We start from the raw sequence: 25,022 nt of genomic DNA on the forward strand, positions 1-25,022 counted from the left end.
CTGGAATGGAGGATCAACATTATCAGGAGTGAGGGGGAACATTTCAGAGCAAGCGCTTTCTCAGCCTGCAGCAAGAGTGTGGGAAGACGAAGAGGATGAGGCTGGCCCCTCCCTAGAGTCTCACTGGCTATAGCCACTAGTTGCTTTAGTATAGGTTTAGTCACTATTAGGAGCAAGCTAATAAAGGAACTATTGGACTGGACTGTCTCGTCATTGTTCTTGGGCTGGGCCTGACACCATTGTAACTTTGAATAATTGCTAAATGAATGATCATTAAGCAAGGACTACCTGTACTAAGTCAGTAGACTGGGTCATAGTTGGAGGTGATCTGAATCAAACTTTGGTTCCTTTTTTAGATTAACACTCCACTGTCCACTTTATACTTTTGGATTTGTGGCATTTAGCATTCTATTTATAATTTCAAATATATATTTTTCCCAGTATTTCATTCTTTGAAATCTAAACTTAAAGTATGTAATACAGACACTATTACAATGTAAGGCTTTACTCCCATAAAACTCACTGCTTCATTTGTCATTACTGTCTTCCAAATGGGATATTGCTAAGCATTCAACTAACACTGATTACTATTTACATTTTTTTTTTAAAAAAGCAACTACTGGCTAAAATTAATTTTTCAGAGGAGAAAGTTAAAAAATTACTCTTTATGCATTATCATTCATATCCTAATACGATATATATGTGAAGGATCACTTCTTTTTTTAAGATGACTTTAGAATCTCTGCCCTGCATAATTAAAACATTAACAGAATTACAATATTGGAGACAGATTAGAAAGCTATAATATATTCAAATAATATCTGATGCTTTACAGATAGACAGAAAATTTGTATTTCCAACTTTATTTTATTAAAAGTTTGGAGCCAGTCAGACTTGATGTTAATGGGTCATAGCAACAATTTAGTCAAGTGTAAGATTTAGAACTTTGGGTTTGTTCTGACTTTTAAATTCATCATAATATAAGGAAACTTTCACAGTTCCTAGATTTGTACTTATACCCTGTTTTGTTGCAAATAAAGGGTGTTCTAGACAGTCTACAATTTTTTTTAACATTCAGTGTAAAATAAATGTGATTAAGAGTGACTCTGACTCCAAGACTGGTTTGAGAGGCCTTGCTAATTTATTCTTTCACATTATTTTAAATGAATTAACAGTATACTGAGTACACTCTTTTCCACAATGGCATCCTGCAACTTTCATTGAGTTGGGAAAGGCAGATTTAATTTTTCATATTTTCAGGCTTATCACTGTGCATTTATCTTAGTTTTGGTTCCTGGCTCCTTCAGAATTCAACTCCTTTTGGACTTGAGTAATTCTTTGATCCTACCAAAATCTTGGCATGTTTTGGGATCCCTGTTTGCACAGAGATCTGTTTTAGTATCTGCACTTAATGCCACAAGATACCCATGGAAAATACTGGACTACTAATATAATTCCATTTTCTTTAATCCCTGAAAAACTTACATTACACGATCTGAGCTTTAAAATAGTAGGTAGAGCTGTTCTATGAGAAAACTAGGCCTTTCATTACTTTGGATAGATTCAATTGTAAGAAAGCTGTTTTTAAAAATTTTGCAATTTTTTTTTAAAGCAAGCTTGATTTATCAAAGTGCTTCTTGGCATTTTATTTAAGGGTAGCATTTGTTATTTAGTCTATTTGTCCTAAAAGTTATTGCAGCTTCTGATATTCCAGTTGTTGCGGGCTTTCGAGTAATTAAAACTGTGGCTCCTTAAGCCAGTGATCTTCTTTAAACAGAAAGTTAAAGGAAGCTGATGAAACTGCATTCATTATTTGTGTGGCTTCTGGAATAATGTATGTGTATGCCTTACCCTTCTAAAAAGGGTAAAAAAGACTATAAAAAAGACTATCTTATCACCTTATATCTTATCTTAATGAATGTTTACAGAGATCATAATTTGTGAACTCACTCAATACTAGAGAGATGGTTTAGCATTTTCCATTTCCATGTCTAGCCTTTCCCAACCCTGCTGGCCCTTTGCGAGGCAATGAAGACCTGAATGTGTTCCAGGCTCTGAGAGTTGGAAGGTCTGATGGCTCATTGAGAGGTTTTCGTTGATTGTCTTCTTGGGGACCACTTTAGCTTTTAACTTTTGTTGATATTGGGTTTTTTCCTACTATTTTTAATGTATTAGCCACCCAGAGTCGCATTTGCAAGATATTAAACTGAAAATTAAAATTAAATGAATGTTAAATAAATAAGCAAGCAAGCAAGCAAATTAGTTTTCCAGGACATATTCATTTTTTTTTTAATCCGTTCAATCGTGTCTAATTCTTGGAGACTGCTGGACAAGTCCCTGCAGTTTTCATGGCAAGGTTTTTTCAGAAGTGGTTTAGGAATGTGTAAAACACATCAAGTTGAAAGGTTTTGACCTCAGAACTGCTGTTATAAGTGCACCAAACTTGAAATTAACAGGTTTTTGTTCTATGGCAAGAATAAAAGGCACAAAATTGCAGGTTAAGAAGACTGAGTACAAATGTATATGCATATACAACCCATTATATTGTTGTATTACAGCTGTAAATGTAAAGATAATAGCAAAATATCTGACTTCCAGAGTGCATTTTTAAAAAAATGTAAAGATTTAAATACTGTTTGTTGAACTTTCTGATACAAGTGCATAAATTCTAACAGGTTTTTTTTGTTACTGTTTCTGTTATTTATGGGCATTTTTAATGTGTTTAATGTTTTATAATCCCTTGGGCCAATTTTCTGTACATTGCATGCAGTTGCAGTATGTATGGACTGCCACCTCACCTACTCTTGTGGACCTGGAGTGCAAACAAAAGAACAAAGGACTTTTTAAAAAGTTCCCATGGCTGAAATACTCAAAACAGTTCAATTTTTATCCCATCAGAATACAGCAAATTTGGAACAGTTGTGACAAAGCCCTGCAAGTGGAATGGTTTTGTTTTCTGCTCAATGTGGAATCAGAAAAAGTGAGATATTTTGTTCTCTGTCTCTTGGTAAAAGCTCTTGCCCATATTCAGTAAAAAATATTCCAGTCCAGAAGCAACTATATTATCCTGTTTGCTATAATTGAATTTGCAAATGCTCTTTAAATCTTCCCAGTTATAGAATTCAACATTCCCTTGAGGAACACAGAAAAATTCTGAGTTGATTTTACACAATATAGAGGGAGTGTATGTTTGCCAATTAAAGAGGCTAACAAATTGTGATGGCTGTGATCCCAAATGCCTTTTTGTCAAGCCCTGGAGATCCCACTGACAGCCATTACCAAAAACTGGCAATGCAGCTTCCTGCTGTTTTGAAAAAGAAAACACATGAAATACTATAAGGTAAATAAGTGGGGGTTGTTGTTGTTTTTTTTTGGTGTGTACATGCCTTTGAGTCAGCGTTGACTCTTGGCAACTGCCTGGACAAGCCATGCAGTTTTCTTGGCAGGATTTTAGGAAGTGTTTTTGTCTTGTCTTCTTCCTAGGGCTGAGAAAGAACGATTGGCTCAAAGTTACCCAGCAGGCTTTGTGCTTAAGGCAGCATTAGAACTCAGAGTCTCCCAGTTTGTAGACTAATATGGAGAATATCTATGTAGTGGCTGAGTCAACACCAACTTGATGTCACATAATTAATCGTTTAAAACATCCCCAAATTCTCAGAAAAGAAAAACTTAACTCCACAGATATGCCTGACATGACCCTACTCCACACTTTTGTTCCTCCCCTGAAGCCCTCACCCTTCAAGCAGAGTTGAAGGTTGCCCACCTATGATGATACTCAGATAAAACATTCTGGCTGCCCTCTCTCTGAACAAGCAAGAAGAAAAAGCCAAGAACTATGTCTCTTGATTTTTGCTTGTGAAGAAAGGCACATGTGAGAGTTCCTGGTGTGCGCATAATGATAATGAAGCCACAGAGGAGAGCTGAATGGGTTTTTTTTAGCTACACCTGCTGGCAGGAAGGATCAAGCAGAAATGACAAGATAACCCTGCATGATGCTTGTTCGTGGGTAAGCATGAGAATTCTGGCTCATCCCTGGTTGTCAACCCAGCAACAACATGTCTCTTATGGGGTGGGTATTTTTTAAAAACCTCAAGCTGCTTATTTTTCAATAAGTAACTCATTTTAAATAATATTCAAACCATAATCCTGTTCAGATTTTACCGTTTAACACGGTCAGTCCAGCATATGAGTGGTCTCGTCTCCTAGTCACACTGGAGACAGAACTGAAGAGAAAATCTCCCTGTTTACAGCATGGTTATCTTCAGCAGGCAGTCTTGGTGGACAAATGCTTCCATGTGAGCCTTGCAGCCTTGAGAGGGGAAAGTTCCAAGTCAAGTGGTTTGTAGAAAGCTAAGCTGAATAGGAAAGGTGAGGGCTTGCTCACCATTCCTCAACTTTTGGATTGAGCATACACAGGAAAACCTGAGCAGGAATTTTGGGTTTATCAAGTTAAAAACTCCATAGGTTAAGAGAACTATGCTCCATCAAAGCAAAGGCCTAGCTCAGCATTCTGACTCATCGTGGCTAACTAGATCCCTGTGACAAGTCTAGGACATAATCATGCACCCATCTGTCTAATTCCCTTTTAAAGCTATAGAAGCTGATGGCCACCCCTACATCTCATGACAGCGTGCTCTCCCATTTATTTATGTACACAAAGCTTTTTCCCCCCCATTGTCCTGAATTCCCTACTGAGTTACAATGGACAATTCTAGAATTATGAAAGAATCTTCCTACTCACATTTTTCATACTGCACATAATTTCATAAGCATCTATCATTCCTCCTCGGCTATTAAAATATTTAAATATCTCAAACAATGTGACTTTCCCTTACAGGCAGGTTGCTGCCATCCCATAATCATTTGGGCTGCCCTTTTCAGCACTTTTGCCAGTTCTGCAATTTCCTTTTCAAGGTGTATGGACCAGAACTTATAAAGAAAGGAATCACTGGTTTAAGGAGTCAGTATCCAACTCCAACTTGAATAAACCAGTTTTTATATAATATTGGAGAAAAGATGACAGCATTAGCTCTTATTTATTAGTAGCCAAGTGGAATGACTGCAGCTGAGAAAGAGATGGAGGCAATGTGTTCACTCCATTGAATCAGCTAGGTCCCTTTTGACTTCTCCCCCTCCACCACCATTTGGCTACCATTCTACTTGGCTCTTGCTGAGGAAGAAGTGAACTGTTATAAGAATGATATTACAGTACAACTTTCAGAAATGAGGGCCTGAATTTCCCTATCCATCTCCTTTGCACTGATAATTAAACAAAAATCAACCAATATGCATAAAGATCAGAATATGGCTAACACCACAAAACTAAACAAATGAAATATCTAATTACAGTGTTATTTAAAAAAATAAAATAAAACGTGTATATTACATTGATGCCCATGAGCAGGAAGTCTTTTTTTTTTTAAGAGATCTTAGCACCACATCTAAGATATTTTAGCCTTTTTGTGAATACAAATAATTAACAAACAAAATATAAATTAATAAATTGGTGATACAAAAGGAAGAATAAATAAATGAATTATTAATGAAATTATGGCTTCAAACTGATTTTAAATATTAGGCATTGAAGCAGCTTCAGGATTCTTCTTTAACCTAACTAAATGGAAATACTATTGAGAGCAAAATTGTCATACTTCTTCCATATACAAGGATTGTTGTAGAAAGCAGTAAGTTACCACTTAGTAAGAAATATTTTATAAACATACATGTAATGATAATTGTACTTAAAGAATGTAAATAAAGCCTCTCAAATACTCATCTTTTTAAATTTTAATGTTAACCTGAAACTATTTGGTTAAACATACAGAAATAGCATTTTCTGATTTTACACTGAGAATTAAACAAACACCATGATTGTCCCAAAGCTGAAGCCCAACATTTTTCTTTTATTAATGTATCAGCATTTGGGAACAATTTTCCAATCAACATGTATGTTTATATCAGAATAATTAAAATTTACATTCATTGATAAGAAATCAAAATCAGAAACTGAGGAGTTGTGAGGCTGTGCTGCCAAGCTAGTGGAATTTTGGATGTAGGTTTTTTAAACAGCTAACAGACGCTCCATGATAGGCTCTACTTTCCTTTGCATCTTCCTTCATTTTAAAAGCCTTCAGCTATACATCACTGAGAGGCTTGCTCATTGTTTGAACAGAAAAAAGACTAAGACTGGCTCTGGACTAGATTCATGGTTGCTTAGATTTTGATCAAAACAATCCTTTCTCTCCATAAATATACAACTTACATAACCTGCAAAAAACTTTATTCTCTTTACAACCTCCTCTCCTTCATTTACACATAGTTAATTATTGCACTGAAATGTCTTTTGCTAGACAGTGTGATCTAGCAGTACTGAAATTATGTGGTTTTTACATGTAGAAGACAAATTCTATAATGAATAAAAAATTAGGTCAGTGGGTATTACATGATATCTTGCAATAAATGGGACCCCAGAGAATGTAGTACAAAAGATCAATTTTTATTACAGTAATTTTGACTCTGGTAGGTGTAAAATGCACAGCTCCTTCCTTTAATAATAAGCGGAATAATAATGTATTGAGAGTGACCCTGTTATTTTATTAATGACTGATTCTATCCTTTGTTTAATAATGATTATAACTCGGGAAAGGAGAGAGCAATGCTAAAATGTGTTATGAGGAGACAGCTCATCAAACAGAGAGAAACCTTCATTATCAGTATTAAATATAGGCTTCAAAAGAGGCAGAATCGCTATATAGGGCTGGCACGGAAAGAAAAATATAAATATCAATTTTTAGGCTAGTTAAATAAAAATTTGACAGATGAAGGAAATTTATCCACTGTTTCCACTTCACATTTCAGGAATCCCAGTCCAAAAGCCAGCCATGCAGAGTTCCTGATTAGAAACACTAAGACAACATCCACATATTATATTTTTTTGAAAGGGAAACTCTTTTCCTCCCAAATAATTCCAACTTTAAAATAGAAGATCTGTCTTAAGAGTCACATGGAATGTGGTGGAAAAAAAATTTTTTTTCTCTGCAGGTTAGAAAGATAACCCTGAATTTAAGAAGATCTTTCCTTCCAAATCCTGACCATCATGAAAGGAAGATTAAACAGAAAATCTATTTAGGTATACGATTGAAAAGGACGAGAGCAGCAATTCTATCCTGTAGGATTGTTCGTGGTTATATTAAATTCCAATTTTCTCATCAGAAGTCTAGAGGTCACCTCATTTAAATTCAGGTTTGCCTTCAGTTGGGTAAATATGCTGTGTGGAAGTTTCAGTGGAACTGCAAATCCCAAGGACATATTTCAATACATTTATAGTAATTAAACAGAAGTTACATGACATCTCAGGAAGAGGTCACCCTGTTTATATAACTAGGGTCCATAACTGTATGAAATCACCATCACCATCCTCCTCCTCCTGCCTTTTCTCCAAGAGCTCATGGAGGTTTACAAGGGAGGCTCCCTTCATTTTATCCCTAGAACAACAACCTTGTAGGGCAGTTTGGACTATGAGAGAATGACTGATTCAGAGTCACCCAGTAGGTTTCCATGCTTGAGGTGGATTAGCATCCAACTAAGCAACCAAGTGTCACTGAATGAAATACAACGACAAAATCACAACTGACCAAAAAAGGGGGAAAAAAATCTCATGCACATGCACCCAACACAACCCAAGATACTCCAGAGCCATGTAACCTAGTAGCACCAAACTCCTTTGAGTTCCTGGCTAAATGATAGTAGGGAAATCAACATCATTTTCAATGCATTTTTCAATGCCAGATCTGAAATACATAAAGTGTAGAATAGGACTTTTAAGTTATGTACTAGGTTTGAGGGAACTCTTTACAACTAATGTATGGTGCCATCCTGAATTGCCCTTATAGGTTACCAGGTGATTTAACCTCATAATAATACACACACCTATACATAGAGTTTTGTCACAAAAGTAAGACATTCAGTAGTTTCTTTACCTCTCTGGAACTGGGAGCTTGGGGCAAAGCTTAGCAGCGCTTAAATGTGTAGTGTATTCAGATGGCTTTAACTCATAACTACATAAAGCAGAACCTGTTTAAAGCATAAAAAACAAAACAGAACATTACTTGATGAAGAGTGATACAACACATCCATTAACTTGAGAAATACAAATATTATAGCATTCCATGATGCAATAGAAAACGCCATGTACAATATAGATTTTCTGAGACCAATGTTGTGCTTAGGTAAAAAGGAAATGCTGTGTTTTTAGAAATTCTTCATTAGATTGATCTCAACCATTATTCAAATAATTACAAACAAAAACTTCAGGAACTATTTGGAACAGGATCGGCATGAGGACTTCTTGCAGCAGTCTAATGTAAAGCACTGAGGAGTTCCTTGCAAGGACCAACAATTATGACATGAGAGAAAGTTCATATCATTAATGAGAATGGGAGATCTTCACATAGAACGGATTATTCATCACTCATTTTACAACCACCACATGGAGCAGCCATCTTGCAGAAACTCTTATAAGCAACCTTCATATGATTAATATAACATGAACATGGAAAGTGAATGGGTAGGTGGAAAAGTTATTTTTGAGTTTAGTATGATTTTACATGGATAATAAATGTTGTCAAGGAAAAGAAGTTTATGAAATAAGGAACATATATATATATATTCCTTCAATAAGCTGGGCCTAGATGAAAGGAATGCAAAATTCTATAATCTGGAACTTTGCATTTTGCTAGTTGTGCTTATGTCTCCTCTGCTACAACTTTACGAAATAAACCAACATTGTTCTCCTGAATAATACCACCTAGTCTAAACTAAAACAAGGAATGTATTTCTATAGCTTTCAACTTGAATCAATTATAGACTTCCCCAGGCTGATGCCTATTCTTTTATAAGGAAGAACGCTAGAAATCTATTTAATTTTTATGTCACAGAGCTCACAGCCCATCAGAACTTTTATTAGCACTGTACATCTTAATAGCATTCCTTTTATCATCTTTATAGTCTCAAAGATACTGTGCTGATTTTGAGACAATTCTATTTGTTGGAACCACAGAAAAACTAAAACATCCATCCTGAGCTCAGGATGGTACACTCTTTTCCCACATTTAGAGCCAAATGATCTTTCTATTCTCTAACTAAAACTTCTAGTGCCCCCCGAAAATAGTTTGAAGTTTCCAACCATTAAGAACAATCAATCTCAAAGTTCCTATCCTTTTGGGAAAGTTTCTACCCTTTTGGGAAAATCTCTTTTATGAACCACTGCATTCCTTACAAAAAAGATTTACAAGTGATTTTAGGACATATCCAAGAATATATAATACACACGGCCATTATCTATGGAGCTCTGCATCTCATGAGAAGACAGGTAATATGTTAGTAACTTCAAATGAGCCCTAAGGAGCTTTAAAACCTAACATGTTGATATAATATAATTTTCTAAATGAGTCTCCAAAGAGTAACTCTTTGCCACCATTCTTTCAAGATAAATCTCCAATAGAATTCATCCCATAATCATATCTATATTTCCATATGATATCACACTTGATCTTAGCCAAAAGGTTGCAAAGCTATATATCTGTATTTGTATCATCTAAAACTTGCTGTTCTGAAATGAGCAAACCAAAATACAAGCCTTCCATTGCATGTTCGCAGTAACCCTTGACTATGGAAAAATGATAGTTGACAGCAGTGAAATTTTCGAAGGCTTTCACGGCCGGCGTACGATGGCTGGTGTGGGTCTTCCGGGCTGTGTGGCCGTGTTCTGGAGGTTTTGTTTCCTAACGTTTCGCCAGCACCTGTGACCGGCATCTTCCGAGTGCAGGAGCACAGACAGGAGCAGTTCTCTCTGTGCCTCCTGCACTCTGAAGATGCCGGTCACAGGTGCTGGCGAAACGTTAGGAAACAAAACCTCCAGAACACGGCCACACAGCCCGGAAGACCCACACCAGCCATCAGTGAAATTTTCATTTGTAAGTTAATAGTCATTTAAGCTATCAAACAGTATTTAGTTTTCTCTACATAAAACAAAAATTCTTTTTCTTCTACTTTTTTACAACCAGCTTTTTAATAAACAGTGATGCAAACACAGTTCATGAAGAAAGACACTCCCACTTCCAGAAGTCAAGCACAAAAGATTATTTCATTTTTTTTTTTGTTCAAGCCATTTTATATTTTCTGTATAAGTGGGAATGACATCCACTTATTTCAGCTGCAGATAATTCTACACCATTGCAAATGTCACTCTAAAAGCATCCCCTCAAAACCTACTCCACCATGAAATATAAAACCAAAACATTGTATGTATTTTTCAAAACTGCTTTTCAGCTGAAGTAATAACATTTGGCTATATTCAAGAGTTTTACGAAGCCAATTTTCCACAGAAATTTCGACCACTAGTCCTAGGCTATTATCCCATTCCTCATTTCCTTAGGAGTTAATATTGAATCTCTTGCTTCATACCTGACCTACCCAGAATTGGAGATCAAAACTCTTATCTCCAAGAGCTGGCATATTATGAGTAACCTTTTTTTAACTGACACTTACTCTCTACTTCTTAATGAATACATATCCTGATTCATCTCAAATTGGATCCTACTCTGCGTTCCAAATATAAAACCATTTCTTTGATAAATGCGAATGCTGAAAGCTATCTTCGGATAGTGCACAAGAGCTCGTAGCCCTGGACACAACACATCCAGCTCCAGCTAGACTTGTATGGGACTATCAAGCTTCCGTAACATTGGATTCCTAACTGATACAATCACGTGAACTGAGAATTGGTGGAATTCTGCTGCTTTTACATGTGGGAAGCCGAGCAAATTTTAGTTTTGGGTTGGTGGAACTTTCTGCATTTTATTATGAATTCTCCCAAAGTTTTATATCTTCAAAAGACATGATTTATTTAGCTCCTAGATCACAAGTGACTATAAATGATATTTTGCATTTTTGAAAATTATATTGATATAAAGGATACCTTCTCACTTCCTTTTGATTTGGTCATAGAACCTTCTGCTTGTACTATTAGAAAAATTGAAAATATTAAAGAAATTATTGTAGCCAGGCAGAATAAATGATAATTATGTATGCAGGTGATCTTATATTGTATAATATATCAGAAATATCTATCTCTAATCTTCTTTTCTTAATACAAGAATTTGATATCTTCTCTGGTTACTGCATAAATTAGGATAAATCACACTTGACATTACTGGGTGCTATTGTTATTCGGCCTTTTGATACATTTAGGACTTGCAGTTTTAGAATTGTTCTTATTTATTATTATTTAATATATTTAAATAATATATTAAATAATATATAATAAATATTTAAATTTATTATTATTAAATATTATTATTTAATATGTGATTCTACTGCTCCCTATAAAAAGCACCCTGAACTGGTTTACAAAGTATAAAATGAAAAATACAAACTAAAAACAATTCAATCACCATATATTGTATACTAAAAATGAAGGCAGAAGTTTTTAAAAAAGGGAGGAGAAGTAGAAATATATTCATTCAACTTTCATCTAGAGAGGGCCTGTATGAAGAGATAGGCCTTCAAGGGACGTCTAAAACAAGTACAAGAGATTCCTGAAAAATGTCAAGGGAGAGAACATCTTTCTTTTGGTATGAGTCCTAGAAAGCATTCCCAACTAGTAAATATGAATTTAACTTCAATTTTGGTCATGAACAAACATGATCTAGATTGACTGTCCATAACTCCTTCGTGTATTTGGAACAAAATAAATATACCTGAGATATTGAATTCCACTAATTTATCTTTTAAGAGACTTTCCTATTTTTATTCCTTTACATTATTTAATATAAATGTATTCAGTTATTAAATCATATTCTTTCACAAGGTCATTCTTTGAGATTCTCACTGCATAAATTACATCTCCTAATGGGAAAAGTGGATTTAATTTTCTGCATTTCAAGACTTATCCCTGGCTACTTATTTTTGCTTTGACTATATGCTGGAATATGGAATTTCAAAGTTCAGCTCCTCTTAGATTCAACTCAAGGATTATTATTTAACCACACTGAAATGTAGGCAGGTACCTGGGTTTATTTAAGAATTGGTTTCAATACTTCTATATAATTGATAATTGAACAGAGATATCGATACTGTGATATAGGAACAGCTCTGATCCCCTTACCCATAAAAATTTGACATTATAGTATAATGTGGATTTAAGTACAGCTGATAATTCTTTTAGATCTCTGATAATATTGTAACAATGAGGTTCTGCTGAAAAACTTTTATTTTTATTCTTTTTGTAAAACTGAAAACTAAGTGCTTCTTGGCAGATTATTCAACTTAAACATTTGCATTTAGTTATTCTGTATTTTTATTTGTTCTGTGATTATATCTGAGTACAGTACAAGACCTAGTTTATATCTGGATTCTATATCATTACAGCCTCTGGGATCCCATACTTGTTAAATTTTTGAAAGTGTTAACTGAAGCTTCTATGCTTATAGGTCATCTTGGTAAGAAACTGAAAGAAGCAGATAAAACTGATTCTATTCATGCAATCTTTGGAATGACAAGTTTGAATGTACTGTCAAAGTTAGAAATGGTTTTTACAATGTAACATCAAAGATCATACAGGAAAACACTGTCCTAATGATTAGTCCAAACAGGACAAACATTTATGGATCCTCAACCTTGGCATGGTTAAGGATGAAGTAGGATCTCTAAACATGCAGATTTTACTTGCATACAAGCAAGCATGACCAGAATGCCCTGTCACTCAACACAGCTAAGTTTAAGACTTAGGCAATAGGGCTTGCATTTATGGAGAAACTGTGAGCCAGGAACCTTACACCTGTTAAAAATACCTGTCCTAGTCCTAGCATTCTCTCTCTCTCTCTCTCTGTGTACACACAAAATAGCACAGAATAAGAAAGTTATGGCTTAAATAATTGGCTATAATTACTGATTTAAGAAACTACCAAAGTTGTCTATTTAGTCTAGTCATCATAAGTAATAGTCCTTTTTTTCCTGCATCAAGTATAAAGATTTAGCACTACATAAATAAGCCTTGGATGCCAAACACTTTCCCTCCCTTTTGTACTATGATTTCTACATTTCCTGTTTCGTTTTTGTTTTTATGAAAGCAGAGTTTGCCTCCTAGTTGGCAACTTGACCCTAGCTGGCAACCTTGAATTTTATGTATGCACTTCTTTCTTTCAGAAAATCCAAATGGCCAGCTGATGTTTCTCTGCCAATTACAGATGTTTAAGCCAGAATCTTTGTAAATACTCAATGCAGCTTCATGCATTAGTTATTCAATGTCAACAAGAAGAAAATAGTGGCAAGTAATTCGGTTTGGGCACTGCATGACTTGTTACCTTGTGATTAAGAATATGAATTTGCATATGAATGTCTGAACATTTCCTGTCACTAATTTTGCTCTGGCCCATCTATTTTGTCAAATACACCCTTCAATTTAATTAAATATTTTGCAATTTCAATGAAGCCAAGATTTCAAAATTCTGAGCAAAGAGCAAAGGACATGATAATTAAATTCAAGTATATCAAATATAATCTCCAAAGCCACCGTGAGCCACTTCTTACTATTTGGCAGATAAAGTTGCTCAGATCTGCTCATAGTTGGACTCCAGCTGGTCATTTCCAATTGAGGTGCCTGGTGTGGTTACCTGGAGAAAGTTTGCTTCTGTGACTCTTGAGGAAGTGGACAGGGTTCTCCAATCTGTTAGCTCAGCCAACTTCTTATTTAGATCCAGGTCCCTCCTGGATAGTTAAAGCCACCCAGGAGGTAACCTATGGTTGGTTCCGTCTGGTGGTGTCAGCTTCTTTGACTGAAGGGATTGTTCCATTAGCCTTGAAGGAAGCTGCGTTGTGTCCTCTCCTCAAGAAGCCATTATTGGACTTGACTGTCCTGGACAGTTTACCATTCAGTATCCAACAGGCTCAGTCCTGACAAGACCAAATGGCTGTATCCGGGCCTGCCAAATCCAGAGGTATTCCATTGTTAGCTGTCAATGGAACACTTCCCCATTTGAGACATGTGTGCAGTCTGGGGGTCTTTTTATTTTCTTTTGATTTCTTTTGGTCGTTTTGAATATTTTGTTCTTCTAGTCAGTTGTATCTTTTGTTTGTGTGTGTGTGTGTGTGTGTGTGTGTGTACAGACTCATACATACTCAATTCGACTTTTATTTCTTAAGTCAGTAATATACATGGCCTAAATTTTCTAGAAAACTAGCACAGCAGTTCTGCTGACACTGATAGGTGGAGGTGCACTAGCCATTATCAAAATTACATCATTCGGGGGACAATGGCTGCATGCTGACAGGAGTCTTTTTCCTGTCCGTAGTTTGTGGCATTTTTATTAACTCTTAGATACTTAAGCCATGAGTTAAGCTAAAAAAACATGGTTGGGGGATTCTTGGACATTCTCCTCAAGGCCACATTTTTACCATCTAGCAGCCACACAGATGCAGTTTTTCAAAGTTGACCTCTGTTAACCTCCCTTCGTTCTTCCTCCTGGCAGAAGCATTTGAAGAATCTATCAAGGATCCAACCATTAAATTATCATTGTACTCTGTATCGTATCTCTGTACTGTTCCTCTTCCCCGGATCTTACAATTACAACTACTTTCCTATACTGGATTTTATAATTACAATTTCCAAATGACTCCTGCACTGAGGCAGAGGAGGAAAAGAAAGGGAGAGAGGATGTGACTGCAGCAACAAACAACAGAATCCATTGAGCTTATACAGCAGTTAGATCTGAGCTAAGATCTGCATTTGAATTATTAACATAATTTGTTAGTGGGAACAAGTTGTGGGTTTTAACTAACAACTACTGTAAATACCTGTGACTCACAAAGAATTACAACAGCAGTGCAGGAGATTGTTTGGGTGGAAGCTGACCTTGAGTCACATTTCAGCTCATTTTTCCTATTGCGCAATACAAGAAGACGTTTCACTAGATGGCTCCAAAGAACATATTTCAAATTGACTTATTCCAATTTAAGGACTGCATGTATTCTTACTATCAATCATGAATTTACCCAACAGAATTTACATACAAGCACACAAAGTTTATATAGAGGTTTATATAATCTTGCAGAATTTGATGGGGCAGTGCGCAAACAGAAGGGATGAAAAATGAGTGAAAGGTTTTTTGGAACTGATGGTTTATTGAAAGCTGGTCATATAAAGAAGATTATAAAGAGGGTTAAGAATGTAGTAATAAGGTAACAGCAGAAGTATTACAAAAGGAACAGATTCATAATTTATTATAAACTGTAATAATCAGAAAGCAGCAATGGTTGATTTCAGCAGTAAAACAAGAAAACACTGTGTATGGAAAATATTTTTACTACTTGCAAAGAAAGAAAGAAAAAGAAACAGCGTCAAGGGAGAAGCAAAAGAGGGGAGGGGAAGAAGAATCAGAATCAGACTCAAGATATGCTTAATCAAATGTTCAAGAAACTAACTGCACAATGTCAGGACAGAAAGAGAACTTTCAACAATCACAACAGACAGTCACGAATAAGTTATCGGATATGAAAAATGATCTGAAAATAGAGATGGAGAATATGAAAGCTGATTTAAAAATAGAGATTATGAACGTTGTGAAGAGTGTTCAAGCTAATACACAACCGATTACAGGGATAAAAGAGAAACAAAGTTTTGTTTTGTTTTTTGGCACAAGAGTTGAAGGCCCAAGAGTGAAAGGGCCAAGAAACAGAAAGAACAGTGGATGCATTAGAAATTCAGCAAAGACAATTAAATTTAACATTCGGAGGCATCCCAGAAGATTTTGGAAAAGGAGATCTGAAAGCCACTTCAAAGAGTTGATGCAAAACTATCTAAAAATAGAGACTTTCTAGATATTAAATACATTTTTAGAATAAATTTTACATTTGCACAAAGAAGAAAAGTGCCTTGGGATATCCTTATAAGGTTTTTGCACAAGAGAATGAGAGCTGCTATTCTAAAACAGCAGACTGAGACACATTCAACTGTAGAAGGGAAGCAAATTCAAATATTTGAAAATGTCCCTCCTAGAATGTTGAAAAAAGGAGACAATTCTCATTTCTTGCAGAAGTACTAAGAGCTAAGTACCAAGTACTAAATACTAAGTACCAAGAACTAAACGCATTAAATATAGATGGTGAATTCAGTTTGCACTGGAAGACATTTTGGTGACAAAAAGAATAACTACTAGGACAGCTATAGAAACTTCCTCTTTATATGAAAGATTAACTGCCCAGGTCTAAACAGACACAACTTTCTAGCTTTGGGAAGGATACTGGAGATGAACAAGAGGGGAAACCTGGTATAGCTGCAGCATTAAATTGAAATGAACAATTCTGAATAAGTTCTGAATACATAAAGCTAATATTGTTTGTGTACAAGAAATGCATATGAAATAAAACCATGCCAATTTGTTAAGACAGAAAAAATTAGGATATATAGCATCAGGAAAATAACAACAACAATAAAACCAGAACAGTAATTCATCTTTCCTGGGAAGTACTGGAGCAATTAAAGGATAAAGAAATAAGAGTTTTAATTCTGAAACTAAGAAAAGAAGGTAAAGTGTTATCCATTTATGCTCCAAATAAAGACAAGGAACAATTTTATGAAAGATGCTAATAGAAATTACAGAGGGGGAAATCATCATCTTAGGAGACATGAAGTGCTAGATCTGAATTTACACAGATAATTTCAAGGGAAAAAAGGAGGAACGCTCCCCCAAAAGGTTTTCCAGCATATGGACACATTGGCTTTGACAGATGCTTGGAGATCCAGAAGCAAGAGATTATATGTTTTCCTCAGCTAGACATCAAATGTATCCAAGAATCAGTATGTGTTGGGTCTCCAAGGCTCTCACATTTATTAAGGAAATGCAGATCTGCCTAATGACACACAGAGATCATAATCCAATCTTAATATCATGGTTCCAAGGGGAAAAACTGCCCTTTAGATGGAGGATGAATGATACTCTATTAGTTCAAGAAGGAATATTACAGAAATGTAGAGGAATTAAAATGCTTCTTCAAAATAAATATGACTCCAGGGATGTCAGAGACAACTTTATGGGAGTCATGAGAAGAATTCTTTTAGGACTTACCATGATTCAGAAAAAAAGAACATAATAGATGGAAATCACAACTGGAAGAAAAATAAAGGAATCAGGACAGATCCACAAAACCAATCCAAGAGGACAAGCACTGTAAACACATTCAAATATATTAATAATAAGAAAAAAAGATAGTAATAATTTTAGATGCAGAAAAAGCCTTTAACAACCTGGAATGGTGTAGTAGAAATTTGCAGGACTGGCAAAGAAAAATTAATAGATTTATATGGGGGGGGGAACCAAGGATAAGATTCAAAATCTTGCAAATCTCAAAAGAAAGGCAAACTAGCTTTTCCTAATCTTAGTCTGTACTGCACACCAGTTGGGAATTTTGAAAATAATATTTGAATTGAAACTACAAATATATTTACTAGGAATGATTCCAAAGAGTATACATGAAAAACATCACAGCCTATAGAAATATACGCTGACAGCGGCAAGAATCTATTTGGCATAATATTGGAAAAGAGAAAATGTGCCTACAAGATTTGGAGACCAAAATTGGAGGATATGCAGCAACTGAGAAATTGACTATATATTCACAGCAAAACTGTAACTCAATTCAAGTAGGAATGGCTCACTTACATATAACATTTTACACAGCAAGGCAAGCTAAGACATTTAGAGTATTGCTTTTGAGTTAAGCTGCTATTTCAACTTGCGATATTCTTGCTGAATTTTGCAAAACCATATAGTCCTTCAAAGCATACTGAATTAGCCTTGTTTATGCTAATTGCTGCATAGATATTATATGATTTTTACTGGAAAGGTTGTCTGATCCTCTCATTGGAAGAACAGCTAACTAAGTTGTGGGAGTGTGCTTCGATGTCTAGCATCTTAAAAATAAACCTGATATAGAATTCAATTCAAACTGGAAACCATTGCTTGACTACAATATATGGATTTATACCACATCCATGTACCACAACCTAACTCTTTCCCCAGGTGCTTGGGTCCAGTTGAGTGAAGTCCCCTTCTGGTTGTTCCATTAGTATGCTTGGTCATCATTTTATACCTTGGATATGTTTTTAATGTTATGTGATTATTTTGGTTATTTTTGTTTCTTCTTGTACATCACCCAGAGTCACACTGGTTGAGTTGGGAAGCCCTATAAATCAAATCAATCTCCATCCAAAATTTGGGTTTTTCAATGCGTAGAGTCCATATTTCAATTTTACAAGATAGCTAAATTAGAAGAGACTCTTAGCAACATGGACTGAATTTGCTGCAGCACATAATCTTACTTGATGAATTATACTGTGTTGACCATGGTTTTTGATCTTCATGTTTACCTCAGAGCTTAATAGCAATTTTTAATCTTGATATATATTCAGTTATTCATAATTAACTAATGAAATGCTAGAGAATTATAATCTTTATGACATTTTTAATTCCTTATTTATTCATTTGTATTTTATTCTTTTATCTTTTTCTTGTTTTTTTAAATTTCTGTTTATATACAGATAGTCCCTGATTTAAGAATGCCCCGTTTACGGATGACCCATCATTAAGAACAGAGCCTATTGTAGCAAAATTCATGTTAAATAGACAATGATTCGATTTAAATACACAATGGTCCGAGTTCATTACACAATACTACTTATGTAGTATTATACAATAATACTGTTCCAACTTGCATACAAATTTGACTTAAGGACAGACCTTGGGAACAGAATACATTCTTAAACTGGGGACCAACTGTATCCTCTTTAAAATGTCTAGTAAGAAAAAGAAGTGAAACTGTTTATTTCACTAAAAGCCTAATACAAAGTTGCTATAGCAAATGAAAAACAACCTAAAATAAAAATACCTTTTAAAACCTAAAATAAAAACACACAAAAGTAACTTAAAAATCAGCTCAGTTTTAAGTCATGGATTTGGTTCAATCTTTTCTCTCATGTGACATAATTATTGCTTTTGCTTTGCAGTTCTCAGCAAAACTGAGAATTTTTTCTCTGAAATGGGAAAAGTTGAGAAACTGGTTTGTGAACTTTCTGAGAAGCTGAAAATGTAGATGTGTTGCAAGAGGAATGGAAACAGAACTAAGGCTTGAGGTTAGTGTCACACTGGGCCAGTTCACACGAATTACTGAATCGTATTCTGGTACCGTACAGAATATACCTGCACTTCCAATTCTGTATAAACACATAACTGCAATCCCCTTTTAGGTTTTCTGAAGTTTTCCATATCAAAGGTACTCCCAAAAATCCAAAAGGGAGATTTTCAAAGAACTCTGTGTACTGCTCCTTGACTTTCTGACTCAGGCTTTTCTTTCTTTCTTCAGACAATTAGTGATTGGCCAAGTGTACCATTAAAAGCCAGCTGGACAAGCTACAGCTTGTCCAAATCATCATATGGCACAAACCAATATTTCAAATCTGGTATCCAATCCCACTTTGTGGCTAACCAAATGTTTACAAAGCAGTTCGTCCAGTTTGAATGTTATTGCTGTGGCCGTTTGTAAGGAATGACTGTTTAAGAGGAAGAGAAGCAAAGGGATAAGAAATAATACCATAATATCTGTGCCTCACAATCCCTCTGAGCCACACTTGGAGAGCCCTCAAATTAAACAATTAACCTCCCATATCATTTTCATCATTAAAATTCAACTAAGAAATCTCCCCTCATAATAATAGTGCTCTCTTACTTTTTTCTTATTACTACCAGTTTGTCCTGCCGGTTAGCATTTGCATCTAATATGCTTACTTCAAGGACAAGCAGCTGCTCCTCAAGGTTGCATAAGGTGAAAGGAGATTAGAACGTCTTTTCTGATAAAATCTAATGCCCTGGATTAACAGGATGGTGCTAATTTAAAAACCTTAAAGGGGTGGCGCAACAGAATAAAACTTCAGAGATATACAAAATAAGCTTTTAAAACTGTGACAAACTTAAACTATCAAATTCTAGTATTAGTATTTTAAATACAATGAACATTCTTACTGAAATACAGAGGGTTAGAAATACAGCAAGTTTAATCTCCTGAAGTTTATCTGAAGAGGCCAAACTGTTTCCATTTCTACAAGCAAAATCAACAGGAACTATTTTTCCCAATTTGTGTTTCATCCAACATACTGCAGTCCTAACATACTGCAACACTTGTCATGTTGTAAGTCTCAATGACTGCAGTGAGATTTACTTAGAAGTACATATGACAGGATTGCACTGCACGTTTGCCACAGGTAGGATGTTTCTAGAGTTTTCCTACTACATGGAATATTCCCTACATCAAGTTAGGAATTTACTGGTATAAATTTCACAATCACATTTCTTATACGTTAACACCAAATCTTTTCTAAGCGGCTTTAATCTGAGGTGAGTAGGCAGAATTGAGTTGCACTCTGTTTAAGCAGGACTTCAATTTCTGACTCAGAACGGCTGGATTTTATTCCTAATTCCTGTAGCCACATTACACCTAACTTAGTTACATATTACATAAGCTAGGTCAAATATATAAGGCTATTTTCATGTTCCTGACTTTACTTCCTTGGTTGCAGTTCTGTGCTTTGGTTGTTGTCAAGCAAGTTAACATCTTTGTTTAAGTCAAGGTCGGCAACATACTGCCTATGGGCCAATACGGCCCACCATCTGAAATCATCAGGACCATAGCCCCAGTATATATCCACCCAGCCCACAAGAGAGACTTGGCTGCTCTTGTGAGCACTCGTGGCCTGCTTGGGAAGCCATTTTGGTGACAGCTTCACCAGTCACCTTGCCGCGGGTGAACCAACAAGTCCCCTGTCTGGCGCTGTGAGGCAGAGGAGGAGGAGGAAGAAATGGCAATGGCAGAACAGCCTCTGGTTCTTATGTGAAAGAGGGTTACTGATCCTGGGCTTAAGTAAACTAGGGAGGGGAGGAGATTTCTAAGTAATCTTATCTCACCACCACAGTTATGCCTTCAACTTCCTTGCCAAGTTACTCAAATAGTTTACACCAGTCTTTCAGAGGAACAGCATGTTTATTCCTTGCTATTTAAATACTGATAAGCCATTAAAACCACCTAAGTGGTAACTAAAATACAGGCACAAAAACACAGTAACCTAATTTAATAAAACTTTAAAATTTGAAAATTAAAAAGCATTTTTTTTAAAAAAAAGTAAAGAGTGACAGCAATTAAGCATCACTTAAACACAGCATGGCCAATAAAGCCCATCAATTAAGCCATTTGAAACTAATGGGTTTTCAAAGCCTTTTAAAACTAGAGATTGGCATCTCCTCCTGCTTTTCGCCTATTACCTGTTGGCAGCTACTTGTTTGGGTAGGTGTGTATCTTGGGTTAATTTCGGCCTAGTGGTAGAACTAGCACAAGTGGACATACTTTTCCTTCTCTTACTGTTCCGGAGACACAAAGAATCTCACACTTGGCATATAATGCCATAGTATTGCCTTCAGTACCTTTCTCTCACCTGGTATCATTCAAAAGACCAACAACATCTGGAAGGCATCAGGGTGTAATGCGGTGCACACTTTTGTCAAACTGGCACATACATAAAAACATACTGAGTCGCATCTAGTGAAATGCAGGTTTGAATGCATCAATATTCCATTAAAAACCTTCTTAGACACTGAAAAGCAGCATATTTGGAAAATAAATCTGTCGAGAAGTCTTCCCAGCATCTGGCACTTTATGTGCAGAAAAGTTTTCACATTGTCAGGTTTCAATCTAGAGCAGTGTGATGCCCTGGAGAACACCGCATAAGTCTCCTGTCCCTGTTTAAGTTCTGAGAACTCTTTTAATGTATTTGTTTTAAATAAAAGTGCACATATAAATACAAAAAAGCACCTTTTCTCCAAGCATATGTGCAGCTTAGGAACAACCTATGCATTTGTATCAGCATTATCAATATTTATGCATAATATATATTTCTGACACATAATAAAAAGAAAGTAATTCAATCAAACTACTCCAGGAAGGAAGACGGGAGGCAGGGAGGGAGGGAGGGGCAATGTTGTTTATTAGTTTATAAAATGCTTCCATGTTAGAAAGCCAGTATGGTGTAGTAGTTAGGGTGCTGGATTATGAATAGATCCAATTTCAAGTCCACGCTCAGTTACTTTCTCTCAGTTACCAACCTACCTCAACAGCTTTTTGTTGTAGAAAAAACTGAGAGAGTTATGGATGCCACCTTGAGCTTGTAGAGGAAAGGCAGGATATAAATCTAATAAATAAAAATAAATAATACTGCTTTCTCATCAAAATGATCTTTGCTGGAAACAATTCTTGGACCATCAGTCTTTTACAGGGTATAACATCAAAGAACCAGTGCAGAGCTTCAGAACAAAAACTCAAACATTGTAACAACACTGTTACTGTAAGAAAGGGGTTGTCACCAGATTAGGAAAATTTGATTAATCTTACAAGCTTTAATTCCTCTAGCCCAATTAAAACTCTATACATTTGGATATGAAAAAACAGTGGTTAATTTTTGTTTTGTTTCTTTAAGATGCAAAGTTTATAAGATCATATATATTTGCAGCCATCTTAGATAAAGCATTTCATTCTGTCCAAGAAAAAGGAAAGCCTGTTTAAAGACATTGCATGATAGTTGCTTTTTGATGTGTTATTAATAATTTCCAAACGATACTTAATAAAATGAGAAATAAGATTGTTTTTCACCTTACCATTAATATCTGCAAATTTCTGAATGTCAGCCAGAGTTTTCAACTCACTACGTGGGCATGCTGATACACAGAGAGCAATGGACTTGATCTTCCGATGTACTAAATCTACATTGCATGGCTCCAGAAAAAACACAAACCTTAAGAAAAAAATGCACATACATGTTAATTTAGATAAAGAAACTAAAACAGAGTTTTCAGTCAATAAAAATTCTACCAGTAAAGAAATTCTATCTCTGTAGATTTAAAAGCTCAATATAACACAGAATTTATTTATTTTTCATTATACACTTCCAATTAAGACCAAAGAGGTGCCTCTCTGTAATGATGGTGGATGCTAAGTATCTATATTTAGTGTTAGGGAATCACCACAAAGCAAACCCAGATGCAACATATGTCTTTCTGAGTAGTCAGCAATTTTTTTTAGTTACATCTGACTAAAAATATCATTCCTAAAAATGCATTTCTACGTAATGAACCATAAAGTTTGGTGCCCATGCACAATCTTAAGTTGGATATATTTTTGCTAAACACCTTACATTTTCCTTTGAATGAATTCAATAAGAGCTGAATTCAGAGACCAATTAATTAAATATTGAAGGAAAATGTTAGAGTATGTGATTTATCTAATCCAGAAAAAAAGCAACATTTGAAGTAACTGTTCACTGTTACAGAATGATCACCAACACACTAACATCTGGAAGCTTTACCATTCCCACTTTTAAACATAAACCAATTTCACATCAAAGCCTGCTGAATAATCATTACTACCTATTACCATCCCACCCTTAGTTACCAACTTTAACAAAGGTTTACAATCAGTTAAAGTAATTTATTCATAGAACTGTGAAACTATCCTTGTTTTACCACATGGATGAGCAAGATATGGGCAACCTCTCGGCCTGTGTGTGTGTGCCCTGCAGCGTTCAGGAATCCACCACTGAATTTTGGAGTGAATTTCTTTATCATCATAATCATCACCATCACCCAAATCCACTCCATGAAAAAAGTGAGTCCTGTACTCTCAAGTGACATCATCACCATGTACTCTGAGGCATTTAAGGGGCAACAAGTTTTTTTCAGCCACAAAAATACTACTTATCCTTGTTCATAAGTTTTGAGAAACTAAGAGCCTACATATTCTGAATGTGACCTTTTTTGGACCAAAAATATACATTTTTTGCTAGATCACAAAACTATGCAGATTAAAGTCAAATTATACAGATGCTCAAAAGTAATAGTACAAAATGGGACAACTTTAACACCATACTCTGGATTATATTAACAGAAGATTCTGCTAAACCATTTTACACTTATGATTTACATATGAGTTAAAATGGGGTTTTAATACTGTTAATAAAAAATCAGTTTTGCACAATGAACAAAAAGTTTTACTATCTTAACTTTAACGAATAGCCATAGCTTTCTCTTTCTCAATACACTAATACAAAAAAAAAATGGGCTAAGTTCTAATACTGCAGCCCTAGCCTAAATCATTTGGGAACAAATGCCAATTAAAAGCTTATCTGTGTATTGTTGAAGGCTTTCTCTTGGAGAATTACTGGGAAGTTCAAAATGTATGTTTCAATGAAAGCTCATGCAGAGTATAAAGTCAGAAAGAAGTTTACTGTTCTCCAGTCAGTGATTTATGTTCCTCTTAAATGGAGCTCAGAAAATATTTTTGTTGTTCAGTCGTTAAGTCGTGTCCGACTCTTCGTGACCCCATGAACCATATTGCGCCAGACCTTCCTGTCCTTCACTGCCTCCCTGAGTTTGCACAGTTTCATGCTCACAGAAAATATTACCACTACATTTATCTATATGGTGCAAAAACAGGAACTATGAAGATCTGTTCACGAACAATTTGGTTCACGAACAGCTCCGTTAGCAAAATTTTGCTTCCATTCACGTACGCCGGATCGGGTGACGAACAGGATCCGTAGCCATTTTCCCTCCTGTGACATGTGGTTGCGGCTTCCTGTAGGGAGGGGGACTCTCCCTCCAAGCAGTTACCACCTCCCCACCCGCCTTCCTGTCCTCCACGCCAGAAGTCGCGTCAAGCAAGGTTAGCTTTCTCTCTCTTCGTACTGTATTTTGTGTCATATTTTTGCGGTTTTAAAAAAAACAAAAACATATGGTTCAGAACGGATTAACCGTAATTACATTGAACCTTATGGGGAAATTTGATTCGGGATGCAATCAAAAATTGGGTCGTGACCAAATTTGGAGAGGTCAGAACGGATTAACCGTATTTACATTGAACCTTATGGGAAA

At 35.7% G+C, this 25,022-nt stretch overlaps 1 protein-coding gene and 1 long non-coding RNA gene across 4 annotated transcripts in view; one reads left to right on the plus strand and one right to left on the minus strand.

Moving 5' to 3' along the window:
* SLC44A1 (solute carrier family 44 member 1) overlaps positions 1-25,022 on the minus strand; it is an 82,492-nt gene that overhangs the window by 30,714 nt on the left and 26,756 nt on the right. For both annotated transcript variants that reach the window (XM_088130111.1, XM_088130110.1), the window contains exons 4-5: positions 22,752-22,888; positions 7,980-8,073 (exon numbers count right to left, since the gene is read on the minus strand). In XM_088130111.1, coding sequence (XP_087986237.1) covers positions 7,980-8,073; positions 22,752-22,888 — 231 coding nt within the window. The remainder of the gene's footprint in view (positions 1-7,979; positions 8,074-22,751; positions 22,889-25,022) is intronic.
* Positions 19,061-25,022, plus strand: part of LOC148213857 (uncharacterized) — a 30,066-nt gene continuing 24,104 nt past the window's right edge. For both annotated transcript variants that reach the window (XR_015793813.1, XR_015793814.1), the window contains exon 1: positions 19,061-19,186. This is a non-coding gene — a long non-coding RNA (uncharacterized LOC148213857). The remainder of the gene's footprint in view (positions 19,187-25,022) is intronic.

Source organism: Python bivittatus, unplaced genomic scaffold, assembly GCF_059951505.1.
Source record: "Python bivittatus isolate LINGU-HERP-01145 unplaced genomic scaffold, Pbiv_v1 ctg000850_np1212, whole genome shotgun sequence".
In the NCBI taxonomy this organism is placed as follows: domain Eukaryota; kingdom Metazoa; phylum Chordata; class Lepidosauria; order Squamata; family Pythonidae; genus Python; species Python bivittatus.